Below are 17,486 nucleotides of genomic sequence, written 5' to 3'. Positions count from 1 at the left end.
CCGGGCCTCCAGCTCTCAGCAGAACCCCAACCAGCAGCAGTGCAGAAGTAAGGGTAGCAGTACTTCAACCGCCCCCTTACAATAACCTTGCGACCTCCCCCAACTCCTTTTTGGGTCAGGATCCCTACAATTACAGCACCATGAAATTTGAGATTTAAATAGCTGAAATCATGAAATTTACAATTTTAAAAATCCTATGACCTGTTAAATTGACCAATATGGACCGTGAATTTGATAGGGCCCTAGGTATAGGGGAGGTGGTTCTACCCCCTGTGGGGCATGGGAGACTTTTTGGAATATTGGGGTTGGAGTCTTGGATCAAACAAGGGGATGGTGCTTTCTATAGAGCCCATCATCATGGTATCTGGGAACCACAACCTACCCCCGTGAAATAGGGAACTATTATCTGTCTATGTTTCTAGCTTTCTGTTTTATCCTACCACCTGTCACTGCTGTATCTGAGCACCTTCCATGTAAAATCAATAGCGAAATCCCTAGAATCTCTGGCACTGCTTCCTTTTCAGGGTAAAACCTCTCCTTGAGGTAGGGCATTACTCTCCATAGTGCACAGATGGGAAACTGAGGCACAGATCGAGGCTGAGTGATTTGCCCAGGTCACACAGAAATTCTGTGGCAGTGCAGGGAACTGACTGTAGGCCTTCACGTCCTAGACAAAGTCCTTAACCATTGGACCATCCTCCTTCTTCTCTGAATTGTCTCCAGTGGTCCAATTTGTGACACATACAGTATAGGTCTGTTTACTGAATCAGCTAGGATGCATATGGCTGAGATGCCCGCATCCCTTTGAATTCTAAAAGTTCTGTTTTGGTCTCTCCATAGGACAATCCCAAGATGCCCTGCTGGGATTCTGAAACCTGGCTGTGGTGCCCCCCCAGTAGGTGGGTACTGTGGCCCCACCGTCCAAGCTCTTGGCTTACACTGCAGATGAACAACACTCCCATCCACACATGGAAACAGCATTGTCAGAAGCTGCTTTTGGCAGAGCATACGCTCCCCTCCACCCAGCTGTCATGCAGGAGGTGGAAATACTTTTCCTTTGACTTCAATGGATCTACACCAGCTGACTTTATACCATCAATCCAGAAATTACTGATCACGCGCTAAGCTCAGCACAAGCTCCAACACCCTTTTTTTTTTAATTAGAAAAAGCTCATGGCATCCTGAAAGTAAAACCCAAAAAGAATCTCCCCCCCCCCGCCCCATGCTATATATTGTGAAAGAGCTGTGTTTTGAAGATAGAGACATTGGCCCTAAAGAAAGCAAGAAACGGCAGGAAATTGAATTTGGAAGCCAGTCTGTTTCCTTTCACACTGATCTCAATAAAAAAAGCCACCCTGCAAATGGCACAAGGAGTGGAGAAACCTGTCTGATCAACTTGCTAAAGTAAACATGCAACCTGCAAGTTGGAATCTGAATGAACTAACCTTCACCTACAATAGAGGAAAGTGTGTTCTCAGGAATCCTGAATTGGATGAGGACCTGACGTGAATCCAACTGTGAGAACTTAATCTACCCTCTGGGTAGAGACCAACCACAGGACACACCCGGGTAGAAAGCCTAGCTGTGCTCTGAGTGCATCGAGAGCATCATTCAGCAATCAAGTCTCACCAAGCGCCTGAGGATACAAACAAGCAAGAGACCCATCTAGTGTCTATGGAGGTATTTATGTGGCTCTCCTCTCCATGATGTCAGAGGCCCTTCCCATCACCCACTTCTACAGGCAGGGAACAGAGGCAGAGGATAGAGGTAGCTTTTTGGCCCAGGTCAAACACATGGTCTGTGGCAGACCCATGAACTGAAGCCAGCTCTCTCTTGAGTTCCAGCTCAGTGTTCTGTCTGCTAGACCACTCTGCCCGTGGGACATCACCCAAAAGCACTGCTCGGCTCAGGGGTGACCCAGCAGAGAAACTCCTGACAGAAAACTGGTTCCACCTTCTCCCTCTGAGGACCAGAGTCCCGCACCCTGACTGCTCATTAACTGTACCAAACCCAGCAAAACTGGGCTCAGCGCGCCCCAGCGGCCTCCTCCAGACGTTGGTTCTGGGATCTTGCTCTCCGTTTTTCCATGCACCTATTCAAGGGCCTGGGAAAAGGACTCTCTCTGGTTTCACCCATGTACTGGAATGATTGATAGAGTCCTAAATTGACTGATAGGGTCCTAAACTGGCAAGAAAAGGCCTTGGCTGCTTGAAGGAAGCCTGTGCTTTCAGGGAATACAGCTACAGATTTAAATTATTTCTAAGCCATCCTTCTGGTATATTTATTCCTAATACTGTTGCTCATTTCTAGTGTTAAATAAGGGCTTCCTCTCTCAGGGCCCTGCTTCCCCCCAGGAAGGTATCAGGCCGTATTTTGCCATCCACACAGAGAAATGACCATCAAAATCACTGGGTGCCTCAGAACGACCTGAGGGCCCATGGTGCTGTATTGATGACGCTGTGTGACAGCACAAATTCAGACATGGGACTTCACTGCAGGAAGAGCTTAGGAGAGGGAAAGGGCCCTTTAACCAGGTGTAAGTGTCTCAAGTAAGTGTCTACAGTTGCACCAGGTCCTGGGCATGTAGGGGATGTTTAATCCCTTTCTTTGGGGCCCTTCTAAAAGATTCCACGGTGCCCCCTACGTGTCCCTTCTTCCCTCTCCTGGGGGTGCCTTGGTAGCTGATGATCAGTCCCTTGGTGATGTGGTGGCTATTCCTGTGACTGAAGAGAGAGCTCCAGCTAGAGCATTGAGGACAATTAAAGCCTGTTCTGGGTATCAAGTGAGAATTGATCCTGTCCGTTCTTGACAGCTTGCTCGTGTGTCCCCCAGTACCCGCCAACGTCCCTTCCTATGAAATGCCGGGGACCCTCTTGGTCTCACTCCTGATGATGATGTCCTGGTCCATCCTTCCTGGACTCAGCTCCTGCTTGTGATACATGAGTGTGAGTGTCACTTTCTATGGTGTCCGCCTTACACAGAGCAAAAAGGATCTGGACCCCGGGCTGGTGTTTGTGCATCACCGCTGGCGCAACCTGTCCCTGATGACAACCTGTCCTCCCGGGATGGGGTGTTCACCCACACAAGCCCTGAGCAGGTTAATGTGGGCCAGGAAGAGCCAGTTAACCTCAGATGCTGCACCTGGAAGCCAACCAGGGACTGACAGGGCCTAATGGCAGAGGAATCCCAGCTGGGGGAGGAGCTGGGATAGGCGAATAAGCCAGGAAGTGAGAGCAGGAGGGGGCCTGCAGGGAGGTCTGCAATCACTGCCCAGAGGGAAAGAGACTTGGAAAGGGACAAGGAGGAGATACAGGGGGACAGTAAGCCTTGGGGAGCAGAGGGATCTACAGTGGCTAAACCCAGAGAAAGGCGATAGAGAGGAGGGGTAGGAAGGAACCCAGGGAAACAGCAACACGCTCTGAGACGGAGCAGACCTGGATTGCTAGTCAGAGGGTCCCTGGGCTGGAACCCGGAGTTGCGGGAGGGCCCAGCTTCCCCTCCCAGCCACTGGGAAAGTGGCACAGGACCTAGACTTGGAAAAGAAGGCAGCCTGAGATGGCATCTGGACAGCTTGTCTGGTGGGACTTTGTTACCCAGGAAGGAGAGAACTAAACAGTGACCTGGCCAGAGGGCTGAGTCTTGAAGAGGGCAGACCCTGTGTCATGAGCAAGAGACGGGGGGCACAGCAGGGCGCCAGATGGGGTGAGAGCTAATGCTCAGACCTAGCCACAAGGAAGTGCACTTACAACCATCTCCACCCTCTAACCAGCCCCTGATCCGTGCGTGCTCAGGGGCTCCTACACATCCCGTCCTCCTCCAGTGTCTCTCTGATTCTGCACTGTGGGTCTCACTTGGATATTTGAGTTAATATGCAAGCTCTCCGTCCTGGCTAACAGGCAAGGAACCTAAATGCACAGTGATGTGCCCGGGACACAGATGGAGCAATCGCAGTTGTGCTAGGAGGCTCAGAGATTGGTCTGGCATTGTGACTTCAGAACAGCCCTCCCTTCTTCAGATCTTTCCCCTTTCAGGCTGTTCAGATGGGGTCTCTACCCTCCCTTCACCTCTCCTTCAACAGCAGGGATTTTATCCTTCCTTCCTGTTGGCTGCTGGTGAGGTTGGGGATCTTTGCCACCCTGTTCAATTGGCCAAGTGTCCTGAGAACTGTATCCTTCTCTCAGCAGAGTCCCCCATTTAGTATTCAGGGGCCTAGAAGTTCTCCTGTCTTTCTTCCCAATGGGAACCTCCTTGCTATCATACAGGGAGGTCGCCTATTCTCTGAGACTGGGCATTGGCCACATGTGGCGAAACTAGAGACTTTGGGAATTGCCCTTTAGGATACATGAATGAAATTTCATTCCCCTCCAATGTTCCGCAAAGAGCCTGAGAAACAGCTTGCATCAGGCACGTGGGCTTAGAGCGGCGTGACTCTGAGCTACTGTGGAGACACTTGGAAAATTCGTTAAAGAATGAGCCTGTGTTTAATGTAAAGCCGGTGCCCCTGGTTATGATGGGTGTAGCACTCGCAGAAGATTAGTCACACCTGAGCAGCAAAAATCTCCCCACCCCAGGGAAGGGTCACAAAGAGAAGGCCATCCTTGATTTTAGGTGCTTTGTTTTTCTCCACTGAGACGTGAACCATTCGCCCAAGCACGCTGGACAATGAGGAAATGAGCGGTGATGGGGAGGGAAGTATCTGAGATCACAGGAACAGGTAGATAGAGGAAGGGCATTTATCACAAATATCAGTGCCATGACTCAGAGAACCAGCTGGTCCTGAAATGAGCGATTTACCAGTGACACCTTCCAGCCCCCTGCGATTGATGAGATAACTAAAACGGGCTATAAAGCACCCAGGAGGAGATGTCCCGTATTCTCTGTGCTTGGCTCATCCTCCGAAGATGAAGGCTTTTCTGGTCATCCTGCTGGCTGCCGTCCTGTGCATAGAGCCAGGTAAGACATCCAGGAGATTCCTCCGTACCCCGACCCATCTCCTTAGCACCAAGATAAACGGCTCTGGGAGTGGCTGGAGAGATCCTCAGAGTGCGTTTGCAGCAAAGAAAGAACTTCTGAAGTCACTGGCTCCAGCTCCAGATATAGTGTATTGGCATTCTCCTGGACCACTTGATGGTTGATCACTTGATGGTTACCTGTTCTGGTCATTCCCTCTGAAGCACCCAGCACTGGCCACTGTCAAAAGACAGGATACTGGGCTAGATGGACCATTGGTCTGATCCAGTGTGGCCGTTCTTATGGACAGCAGACCGGTCCATTTAAGGATAAAGATGGTCTTCTGCATTCTTGATGGGAGTTTATGTGCTTGGGATTTGAAATGAGTGCTCATTTCTAGAAACTATCTATCTGCCAGGGCAGTGAGTTGTATGGGCCCGTGGTGCCCGGGCTCCAGCAATCTTCAGGGCCTGGGGGCCTGGCTGCACCAATGTCTGGGGCCGGGTCTCTCCCCTGGCCCCACCTGCCACCCCCCCTGCACCTCCCCCGAGTGTCCCCCACCCCCACTTGCTGCCCTCGTGCACCTCTCCCATGTCCCGGAGCATCCCTGCCTCTCCCCTGCAGCTTCACACTGACTCTGCTCTGCATAAACTGCCACCGCAGGGTCCTAGCGCCCCCCATCATGAGTGGAAGGGCAGGCTGACCCTGCCCCTGTCCTTCCTCCTCGAACCCTTCCCTTTTCAGGCAGGACCCTCCACCAGCAGAGGGGGACCCCCCACCCCCCGCCCACAGTCACCACTCCTACCTCATGCTGGGCAAGGGGCAGCCCCATCCCTCACCCCCAGTGAGGCTACAGTGAAGGGCAGCAGGAGGGGAGGAGACACACATGTGATGGCAGCCCCCCACCCGGGACCCACCACAGGGGAGGTGAGGGGGCTTCCTGGACCTGAGAGGGGCCCTAGGAGCGTGTGCAGTGACAGTGGTGTGAAGTGAGTGTGCTGCCGGGCGGGGGAGAAGGGGGGTTCCCTCCCCCAGAGCTCGCTGCTGCCAGCGGGGAGAGGGCTGGGGGGAGTCCTCCTCTCTGGCCCCAGCCCCGAGGCAGCCTGCCTGCACCCCAAACTCATCTTCAGCCCTGCGCCACCAGAGAGCCCACCCCCCCAACCAGAGCCCTCACCCCCCTCGCACCCCTACCCTCTGCCCCAGCCCTGAGCCTCTCCAACACCCCAAACCCCTCATCCTCAGCCAGAGTTCTCACTCCCCCGCACCCCTGCCCTCTGCCCAAGCCCTGAGCCCCTCCCAACCCCCTCATCCCCAGCCAGAGCCCTCACCCCCCACACCCCCACCCTCTGCCCCAGCCCTGAGCCTCCTCCTGCATCATGAACCCCTCATCCCCAGCCCAGAGCCCTCACCCCCCCTGCACCTCTACCCTCTGCCCTAGCCCTGAGCCCCTCCCAAACCCCTCATCCCCAGCCCAGAGCCCTCACCCCCCCCACACTCCTACCCTCTGCCCCAGCCCTGAGCCCCCTCCTGCATCATGAACCCCTCATCACCAGCCAGAGCCCTCACCCCTCACCCCTACTCTCTGCCCCAGCCCTGAGCCTTTCCAACACCCCAAACCCCTCATCCCCAGCCAGACCTCTCTCCCCCCCGCACCCCTACCCTCTGCCCCAGCCCTGAGCCCCTCCCAAACTCCTCATCCCCAGCCAGAGCCCTCACCCCCCTCGCACCCTAACCCTCTGCTCCAGCCCTGAGCCCCCTCCTGCATCATGAACCCCTCATCCCCAGCCACCCCCTAACAACCCTCACCACTGCACCCCCTCCCTCCACATCCCCTCCCATCCCCAAACTCCATCCCAGAGCCTGCACCCCTCACCTCCTCCTGCACACCCACCCCCTGCCCCAGCCTGAAGCCTGCACCCAAACTCCGTCCCAGAGCCTGCACCCCCACCCCTTTCCACACACCCTCTCCTGCCCCCAAACTCCCTCCAAGAGCCTGCACCCTGCACCCCTCCTGAACCCCAATCCCCTGCCCCAGCCCGGGGCCTGCATCCCAGACCTCCTTCCCCCTTAGGCAGAGCCCAGAGCCTTAGGCAGGTGAGGGGAGGAGTTTGGGGGGGGCGGGTTCTGGGCACCACCAAAATTTCTACAAACCTGCCACCCCTGTCTATCTATCTATCCACACTCCCCCCGTTAGACTGGTATCTGAATCCCCCACTACCTTTCTAATCTTTCTTTTTATGCCTTTCCCCTGCCACATACGACAGGAGGTTTCCCTTTACTGGCAGGTTTTCTTACTGCTTGGAGGGGGTCACTTTGGAAACCAGTGAGATGCCTCGGGGGCTTACTGACAGAGGGAGTTTAGAGAAGAGCAACAGAATGAATGTGGAAGAAAAACTGGACTGTCTATATTCTCTAAGTCATAACCAAAGGGGGCAGGTGACGTGCCTACAGAGATGGGTGGGAGAGGAATGGTTTAAGATGGCACAAGAGGGTATGGCTAAGAATACTGAGATGGGATAAGAAAGGGAAAATTTAGGCTGAAGAGCTGCAAAAAGCATCCTGCCAGACTTCTTGGGCTGTGGAACAGCCTCCCAAGGAAACGGGTGTTAGGCAAATTATTTGGGTCTTTTATAAGCATTTGGGATAATACACTAGAAAATGTTCACTAGGACTCATCCTGCCATGCTCGGTGATGAACTGGGCAATCTAACAGAGCGTGTGCAATTCCATCAATAGCATCTACAGCTCTGCGCTCTGGAGCCTGGGTTATTGCTGGGAGAGACATGGGCATCTGAGCACGCTGGGGCCATCTTTGGTTTACTTGTTTATACAGCTGCTAGCGCACTGGTGCTCTGATCCAGACTGGAGCCAGTCTGCGCTCCGGCCACGTTGTTATTAATAATCATCATCATCCCACGAACCCTGCCGAAGGCACTGACTCTGCACTGTACTATGTCAAGCCTGGATGTAGCCCTAGATCTGGGAACTCTGATCCCATTGATCCGAGCCTGGGAACCAAGAGGACCAGTGCAAAGTTGGCATGAGATTAGATCGGCTTCCTGGATTCATTTTATCTGCAAGTTATCTCCTTAGTCCTGGGTATAAATGACACCCTCTCCGCCCGCCCCACACACACACAGAAGAACCATTACAGGTTATGGACCTTGAGAAACCCACTTGGCATGGGCAGGGAGGGGGAATGAATTCCCATCTCAGATCCCATGGGGACAGCTGCACCCAAAGGGGTATGGACCCTCCAGGGAAGGCCACATGGGAGTCCCACCAAAGGAGCTGGCTGAATCAATATATCTCCCCAGGCACCCTTGGTATGCCCGTGCTAGCCAGCCTCGCCTGGGAGCAGGAAGAACTTTATGCCCTGGGATTCTCCTTCCCTGGTGGTTGTGCTGGTGAATCAAAGCCAAGAGTGGGAGGGGAAGCCGCATAATGGAACTTCCCTGAAATTCTGCAGTCGGAAAGGACAGATGATCTGGTGGTGAAGGTGCTAGACTTGGGTTCAATTTTTTGCTGTGCTACAGGCATCCTGGAGCGCATCACTTGGCCTCTCTGTGCCTCTGCTCCCCATCTGTAAAAGGGAGATAATGGGGTGCTGTCAGGGTAAGCGTATTAAAGGTGATGAGGTGCTCAGATCCTATGCTAGTGGCGGCCAGATAAGTGCCTGAGCTAGATCAAGATGGGGGCAGTGAGCTAAACCCACAAGAATTTGTGCAAATGAACTTAAGCAGGGCCAGATTGAGGGGCAGGCGACCACCTGGGGTGCTGGGCTCGGGGGGCTCCAGGCTCGGGGGGCTGTTTTTGTTATTAGCGACAAAGGGGAAAATAGAACATTTGAAGTAAAATGTTTCAGGTATGGCGAATGTGGTGTCATTTTTCACTAGCCTCCTAGAGTGTTCTGGACCTTTGTAAAATCTTGTGGAACCTTCCAGACTTTCCCCGAACCTCCTAGAATGTTGTCACCACGCCCGCACGGGTATATAAGGGGCGGGACGTTGCCAGTCAGTCCGTGAGATGGGCTACCAATGCTCAAAAAAATAACTATTCAAACGTTTAACAAACAGTGGAGGGATATGGCCGGCCCCGGTAAGGTGGACGCTCCAGCCTTCTCGCTCCCCATAGAGGGTAAAGCAGGTACGTTAATTGAAAGTCCTCATGTCGAACACACCTGGGGTGCTGTTGAACATTTCAGCTGCATGAGAGCAAGACATGCCTCAAGTGGTGCTGGGAGAATCAGAATAATAATGCTTAGCCCCAGTATAGTGCATGATGTTTTCAAAAGCCCTACCCATACAGGCACATCTCCTCCCAACGCTTCTGGGAGGTAGGTAAGCGATTCCAGCCAGTGCAGTGCTGAACATCCAGGGACAATGCAAGTGGATTCAGAGTAGCAGCCGTGTTAGTCTGTATTCGCAAAAAGAAAAGGAGTACTTGTGGCACCTTAGAGACTAACAAATTTATGAGAGCATAAGCTTTCGTGAGCTACAGCTCACTTCATCCAAATGCATCCGATGAAGTGAGCTGTAGCTCACGAAAGCTTATGCTCTAATAAATTTGTTAGTCTCTAAGGTGCCACAAGTGCAAGTGGATTGGTATCGATAGGTACCGAAGCACTACTGAGGATCTGGGCTTTAAACTGCGATTGTCTGCGCTTGCGTCATTGCCTTTGTTCAGTGCACTTCACAGTGCTGTGGAAAGGTACGGTATTGCGTCATGCTCCCCTAGGGCCTTCACACATGCCCGGGTGTATGAACCCTTTAAATGCACCCATGACCACTCTACTCACTGGGATTCATTTCCAGAGGGAGATGAAGGGTGTGTATAGACTCTGTGCTCGAGGGGGTTGCCAGAGAGCCGGTGTCACAAGTCACAACATTAGTTCAATCCACACCTTTTAGGCCTCCCTCCATCCATCCTGGTTAAATTTAACATTGATGTCCGATTGTTATTTATTGCCAAAGCTCCCGGGGGCTCCAATCAGGAGCAGAACGCCATGGTGCTCGGTATTATCAAACATTTTGGAAGAAATGGTCCATGTTCTCATTTACCAATAATCATCATCATCATTAATAAACTGTTCTCTCCTTGATAGTCCTTATTCTTGAAACTATTTAGAGGGAACATGCCCCAACCCCTCCAAAAATTGTCCATCTCCCTCCCCCTTCCTACACATGACTCTCTGGGGTGTGACTCACGGTAAAGATGGAGGGAGGGTCTTTTAAACCACAGTTTACATTGCAATCGCCCTGTCTGCTTGGTAGTGTGCATGAGACTCCCTGTATTGCATTTCCTTCTAACCCTCTTCCTCTCCTGCAGGTGGTTCTTTGAAATGTTACATGTGCAAGATGCAGCTCAGCAACTCCAACTGTCAGACACAGAAGCTGTGTGGCAACGACTCTCAGGCATGCAAGACGGAAGTGATCAGTAAGGCAAAGTCCCAGTTTGGTATCAGACACCGAAGGGGCTAACACAGAGACATCCCTCTAGGATGTGTGAACAGATTGCCTTCCATGGCAGCCTTTCAGAGATCCCTGTCCAGGTGCCACTGCCGGGTCTCTTAACGGCACGGTGTGCTACAGGAGGAGAAATGCTGACTGGGAATGAGTGGGGGCAAAAGGCCTTCAGCTTGACTTTCACTTTATTCAGGAAAGGCAGAAGGCTAACACTGATGCTTAGTGCTTCTGGCGTACACTGTTTCCCCGCAGGAGCCTCTCTGCAGAATTCCCCAGTGCCCAAAAGAAGAGGGGGGTGTTATATTTATATTGTAAAACCCAACCCATTAGGGTGTACCCATCTCTGCCTGTCTGGAAGTCTCTGGGCCAGATCCTCAGCTGGTGTAAATCAGCACTGCTCCATTGATGTCAATGTGTAGGAAGCCCAGGGACACTGAAAGCAATTCTAGCTTTAGAAATTACCTGTTGGAGAAACACTAATATCCTCTGTTAACTCTTTCTTTCTCACAAAACTTCCCCGGGTTAGACAGGAAGGCTGTATGATTCAGTGGTTAGAACAGGGACACCGGGAGCCAGGGGTCATAAGTTCTGTATTGCTGGCTCTTCCATTAACTCACCAGGCCAGATTTGGTAGTGAGGAATTAACTTAGAGCTGGTCTACAGTGGGAGCTTACATCGGCCTAGCCACAGCTCTTGAGGGCGTGAAAACGCCAGGCCTCTGAGCATAGGCGCAGGAATTAGGGGTGCGGCAGGTGCTGCAGCACCCCAGGTGTCACTGTGAAAAGTTTGCTGGTGCTGTCTGAAGGATGCTAGCATCATTTCGCGATTCTTGAGACTCCCGGAGCTGCGCTGCATCCGTGTGGTGTGAGCTTTTCCACATTACTTTTGAAGACACATGGTTTACAAAAAGAAAAGGAGGACTTGTGGCACCTTAGAGACTGACAAATTTATTAGCTCACGAAAGCTTGTGCTCAAATAAATTTGTTAGTCTCTAAGGTGCCACAAGTCCTCCTTTTCTTTTTGCGAATACAGACTAACGCGGCTGCTATTCTGAAACATGGTTTACTGTTTCATTAGCTGGCTTTCAGCACCCCCACTATAAAAAGTGGTCCAGTGCCTCTGAGAGACGTAGCTATAACGACCTAAGCCCTGGTGTAGACAGCGCTAGGCCGATGGAAGAATTTTTCCATCAACCTAGCCATCACCTCTCAGGAGGTAGATTAACTACAGTGACAGATGAATTCATCCTGTCAGTGGAGGTAATGTCTACGCTGTCACCTGATCTACCCTAGAACTTACTTTGGTATAATGTGTCATTCAGGGGTGTAAATAATCCACATCCCTGAGCGCTGTAGGCAGCACTATGTTGGCAGCAGAGCTTCTCACGCCAACGTAGCTACCGCCTCTGGCGGGGGGGGGTGGAGTCATTAAACCGACAGGAGAGCTCTCTCCCATCAGAGAGCTTAGCCCTACTTTCACTAATGCACCTATGTGTAAGAAAGTCTGAGCTGTTGTAACTTACACACTGAAGGGCCAAGAAAACGTTTGTTACACCAGCTTATAGTGTTCAGCTCTGAATTTGATCCCCTGTGTGTCTCTGGGCAAATTGCTTAGCCCCTGTATTACTTCACTCTCCCCTCTGTAAAATGGGGATACCAATACTCCATTAACTCACAGGGATGTTGAGAGACTAGACTTGTTTATAACAGAGGTGCAGGACTGTCTCAGGCTCTGTGACTGTACAATGCTTGCTACAGTGGGGCCCCAATCCCTGTATGGGGTCTCTGGAGTTATAATAATAATGCTTTGAAATCCTGGGCTAAGTGTGCTATAGAAAGGCAAAGGGTTTGGTATACTACAAGTCAAGCAAACACGCTTAATTAAACTGGAATTTTTTACAAGCTGGTTCCCCCAAGAAATGCAACCTGCTTTATGTTCTTTCCCTTCTCTTTGTCACTCCTTTGCCGAGACTCCTTCTAGTGATCGATTTCAGAGTAGCAGCCGTGTTAGTCTGTATTCACAAAAAGAAAAGGAGGACTTGTGGCACCTTAGAAACTAACAAACGTATTTGAGCATAAGCTTTCGTGAACTACAGCTCACTTCATTGGAACTGCCTTGGCTGATTCAATTCAGTGACACTGGGCCATGGTCGTGTTTTAGAATCCCCCACGCAGTGGTTCCCAAACTTTAGACTAAATGTTCTCTCTTTTGGATAGGGTGACCAGATGTCCCAGTTTTATAGGGACAGTCCCGATATTCAGCCTATTACCCCCCCCACACACACACACCCTCTGTCCCGATTTTTTAATTTGCTTTCTGGTCACCCAGCTTTTGGGGAACCCACCATTACACACACACACACACACAGAGCGGGCATGTGTGTAAACTCTTTACTATGTTCTACTTTTTTTTTAATTCAAATATGAAAGAAAAAAAAGAAACACAACATCAAGTGATTTCCACACTGCTAGCACCCCTCCTCAGCCCCCTGCTGCCGCTTCCCTTCCCCTCCCTAGACCACCCCGACTCCCCAAGCCCCCTGTTCGGCTCCCCCCAGCCCTCTTGCTCTCCGTCTCCCAGCCCTGCCCCCTCTTGTCAGAGGTGCTGGAACAACTTGTATTGTGGGGGTGCTGAGAACCCTGGATATGATGGAAACCAGGTCAAGCCAGGGGGTGCAGCAGCCCCCCCCCCCGCACCCTTAGTTCCAGCACCTGTGCCTCTTGTGAATAGAGACCTGTAGCAGGGTTCCTGCCACACCCCTGTAGTTAGAGGCCTTTAAACCTTAAGTGAGAGTGGAAGACAGGCTACAAGGAAACAGAACAGCCCTCCAGGCTGTTTCTGTCCTGGGAGAGAATTAGCCTCACCCTCTTCAAAATCCTTTTATGTCCGTGGGCAAGGGGAGGGGCAAACAGAACAGCACCCGCCACAGCTCCCTCTCCCAGCAAGGGAGCCCCACAATCGCAGTCTTCACCTCCATCAAGGTGAGAAGAGCACCCCGTCTCCATCCCAGCTCCCCTCCTGGGCCAGGCCCCCAAGTTCCATAGTCTGCTCTGCCTGGAAGAGAGTGTGATCCTGCGCCACACCCTGCTGCAGCAGCTCCTGTCCTGGGGGCTGAGCCTGGCTTCCCGCTCCAGGCGTTGCAACCTCGTGCATGGGGGTTGCTGACCAAGTCGGGTTTGGCCCAGCCACCCCTCTGTCAGCGGGCCCCCAAACCTAAGTGGTGCTGCGGCCCCATGCAACAGGCCGCAGTGTCACTCGCTCAGATTTGGCCGGGTGTCTCCTCCATCATAATAGAGGAGACGGCTGGGTTCATATGCACCGAGTAGTGGTGTAACGCCATGCACCAGGTCACACCACCACTTGGGTTCAGGGGCCTCTCAGGTAGGTGGCCCAGGGCAAGCTACCCTTTTTGCCCCCACCTGCTTCTGGGTGACCCTAACCGGGGGGAGTGCTTCTGGGACATGCACGGACAGGGATTGATGTGGGGGGCAGGGGCAGTGACAGGCAACCCACATAGACCCTTTCCACGGCCCCCCTCCCCGCCCAAAATGAAACCATTTTGTCTTCCTTCCAGACGTCGTGGGCATTTTCAATGTCATCAACAAGGAGTGCGCTGTGTCGTGCCAGATGAACTACCAGGACTTTACCGTGGGAAAGCAGAATGTTTCCTGCTGCAGTACCGACCTCTGCAACCACAACAGGGTGGGCAGCGTGGGCAGCAGCTACGCCACCACGGCAGTGGGGCTTACAGCCAGCGTCATCTGTGCCCTTCTGAGGAACGGGCTGTGAGGCGTCGGGAGGAGCCCTTCGGCCTGACAGGATCCTGGCACTTCCCCGCTGCAGCTAGGATGCTAACCACAGACCCCAGCTTCACGCTCAGCTCTCTTGTGCGCTTAAAGCTGGCTGCAGATGCCTCCCTGGCAAGAGCTTCGTTCCTGCTGTTAATTAAGAATAAGAAACTCTGTGTGTGTGTGTGTGTGTGTGTGTGTGTGTGTGTGTGTGTGTGTGTGTGTGTGTGTGGTGTGCCTCTGAGAAGGACGCGCCGCTCGGCTGATGCATTTGTCACTCCGTCAAGTGCACATCCGGGCGTGTGTGTTTGTGTGCCAGAGACACAGATTTTGACAGACACACATGCTTTGTCACTAATGCTGTTGTCATGTGTGCTATGTGAGATACCCTTTACTGTTGTATAGCAAAGCAGAAGGCATGAATTGTACATACAAAACTGTTGGAGCCCTGGTCTGTGACTCTGGCACCTAGGTGCGACTGCTGTACAAATAATAAATGAAAACAATAAAGGAAGGGAATGTTTGGTGTGTTTTGGGGACCTGGTACCATGCACACCATGTCTAATCAGCTTCTCAGCTGTCACCCCAGGGAAAGAAAGACCTAAGCTTCTCAACAGCCTGCCAGCTGCTTGATTTCTTGTTAACGCCTTCCAGGCTGCTCTCCTTCCCCGACCCAGGCCTGGCCCCTGGAGACATTTTCACCTAGAGTTACCCCAGCGTTAGGATTGTTTGCAGTTGTTCCCCTCGTCTGCTGTTCTGAGTGATAGTAGCACCCTCTGAAGCCGCCCTCCCTTCTGGTCTTTGGTTCTCTCTCACTGTGTATGCTCCAGGCTACTCCCTGGTACATGTCTGATGGCAGAGACCAGAACAAGCTTTGCTGCATGGCTGATGAGGTGTTTCCCTTGGAGCAGCTCCAGGGTTATGCACTGTACAGGGAAGAGTGGAGAGCATAAACAAGCAAGTGCATATTTCCCATCCCAGCAGCTTGATTTCTGAGACGTGCATGCACACACCCAATACCACAGGCGAGCTCCAGAGGGAGAAGCCAGTGGTAGAAAATCACTAACTGAACCCAGAGCAGGGAAGATAAAGAGACTTGTCTGGACTGACTCTGCCTCAGGGAGATGTTCTCAATATCACTCAGGAGCGGAGAGGGGATCCTGTCTAGGATCATCACAATATTTCCTCCTCTCAGAACTGGCCCTGGGATTTCTGGGGCCCTATGCAGAATAGCCCATGGGAGAACCCACCTAGATTCCTCCCTCCTTCCCGGGGATAATGGGAATTTCCCCTACCTCCCAAGCACATCCGTGCCACCTCCTTGCTGCCTGGGAGTCCCCATTCAGGCCCTGGTGGCTCTCTCCTTCCCTCACATGTTTAAGACTCTCTACTATCTAACATCCCTCTGAATTTAAGTGGCAACTTCCTCCATAGGGAGCGGCTCAGGACTATCTCTGGCATAGGAGTCCATCCTCACTGACGCAACCTGTTTGCCTGCCCACACCTACCAGAGTACACAGGTGGCTAGACCAGGATTGTGACTGGTTTGAGCAGTGCATTTAGGAGCAAGATTAGCCTCGTTATGTAGGTGTGATGAGGGGGTCCCAGCGACTCATCCGCTAGTTAAGGCAGGCAATTGAGTAGCAAATTGGTATATGCAAGGGGGTGAACTTTGGGTTCCCCCAAGGATCTGTGCTGGGACCAGTGCTGTTCAACATGTTCATAAATGATCTGGAAAAAGGGGTAAATGGTGAGGTGGCAAAGTTTGCAGACTATATACAGGTTTCGGGTAGGGGGGTAGCCGAATCAGCAAAAACAACAATGAGTACTTGTGGTACCTTAGAGACTAATAAATGTATTTGGGCATAAGGTTTCGTGGGCTATAACTATATACAATTAATAGACTATATACAATTACTCAAGATACTTAAATCCAAAGCTGATTCAGAAGAGTTACAAAGGGATCTCACAAAACTGGGTGACTGGGCATGAAAACGGCAGATGAAATTTAGTGTTGATAAATGCAAAGTAATGCACAATGAATAACGTAATCCCAACTAGACTTACAAAATGATTCAGTGGCTAGTACCCAAGAGGGTCAGGAATGCAACCCCATGCTCTGGGTGCTGCCTCTGATTACCAGGAGCTGGCACTGGATAACAGGGGATGGATCAGAATGCAATTTAAAAATAGAAACATTTGTAAGTAATTAGGGGTTTGGAATGGGTCCCATATGAGGAGAGATTAAAGAGGCTAGGACTTTTCAGCTTGGAAAAGAGGAGACTAAGGGGGGATATGACAGAGGTCTATAAATTCATGAGTGGTGTGGAGAAAGTAAATAAGGAAAAGTTATTTACTTGTTCCCATAATATAAGAACGAGGGGCCACCAAATGAAATTAATGGGCAGCAGGATTAAAACAAATAAAAGGAAGTTCTTCTTCACACAGCGCATAGTCAACCTGTGGAACTCCTTGCCTGAGGAGGTTGTGAAGGTTAGGACTATAACAGAGTTTAAAAGAGAACTGGATAAATTCATGGAGGCTAGGTGTATTAATGGCTATTAGCCAGGATGGGTAAGGAATGGTGTCCCTAGCCTCTGTTTGTCAGAGGGTGGAGATGGATGGCAGGAGAGAGATCACTTGATCATTACCTGTTAAGTTCACTCCCTCTGGGGCACTTGGCATTGGCCACTGTCGGTAGACAGGATACTGGATTGGATGGACCTTTGGTCTGACCCAGTATGGTCATTCTTACGTTCTTAGTGGTTTACGGTAGAGGTGGGTTAGTGACATTTCTCAAACTGTGTGTTTTTAATGAAGATGACTGTAATCAGCTTGTGAGTCACGGAAGTTCAGCCTCTGGGAAAGCCGCATCTTTCACATTCCCCTCTGCTCGGTGTACTCCAATGAGGGAAAATGCCCAAACTGCACCCCAATGCCATAGCCTAGTCTCCCTGACCACTAGGAGGACCTCAAACGGCAGGCCCGCAGCTCTGCAATGAGCTGTGTCAAACTTCCAGCTCCCTCACTCCCAAATCTGGGAGAATGCCCAAGCTCACTTTACCTGGTATCTGCTTCCGCATGTTTCAGACGACAGAGACACTACCCTTGTGTTTCCCTTACAGCTGAACTCTAGGGCCCAAGTAAAGTTAGACCTCTGTATCGCCCACAGCAGCCAGTCACAGAGGTCGGGTCAACAGGCTTGTGGGGCTCGCACTATGGTGCTAAAAGTGGCTATGTGGACATTCAGGTGGAGCTCAGGCTCTGAAATCCACCCACCTCC

At 51.7% G+C, this 17,486-nt stretch overlaps 1 protein-coding gene across 1 annotated transcript; it reads left to right on the top strand.

Annotated features, from left to right (window-relative positions):
* Nucleotides 1–4,630: 4,630 nt before the first annotated feature.
* On the top strand, nt 4,631–15,824 carry PSCA (prostate stem cell antigen). Its single transcript, XM_038393444.2, has 3 exons — nt 4,631–4,953; nt 10,279–10,386; nt 13,990–15,824. The coding sequence occupies exons 1-3, from the start codon at nt 4,902–4,904 to the stop codon at nt 14,202–14,204; spliced, it is 375 nt and encodes a 124-aa protein (XP_038249372.1). The 5' UTR covers nt 4,631–4,901; the 3' UTR covers nt 14,205–15,824.
* The last annotated feature ends 1,662 nt before the right edge of the window (nt 15,825–17,486 follow it).

Source organism: Dermochelys coriacea, chromosome 2 (assembly GCF_009764565.3).
Source record: "Dermochelys coriacea isolate rDerCor1 chromosome 2, rDerCor1.pri.v4, whole genome shotgun sequence".
In the NCBI taxonomy this organism is placed as follows: Eukaryota; Metazoa; Chordata; order Testudines; family Dermochelyidae; genus Dermochelys; species Dermochelys coriacea.
This window is presented reverse-complemented; position numbering and strand designations above follow the sequence as displayed.

Coding starts and splice junctions, on each gene's coding strand:
- PSCA (XM_038393444.2), top strand. CDS start 4,902: ATGAAGGCTTTTCTGGTCATCCTGCTGGCTGCCGTCCTGTGCATAGAG. Junction 4,954..10,278: donor CGTCCTGTGCATAGAGCCAG/GTAAGACATCCA, acceptor CCTCTCCTGCAG/GTGGTTCTTTGAAATGTTAC. Junction 10,387..13,989: donor ATGCAAGACGGAAGTGATCA/GTAAGGCAAAGT, acceptor TCTTCCTTCCAG/ACGTCGTGGGCATTTTCAAT.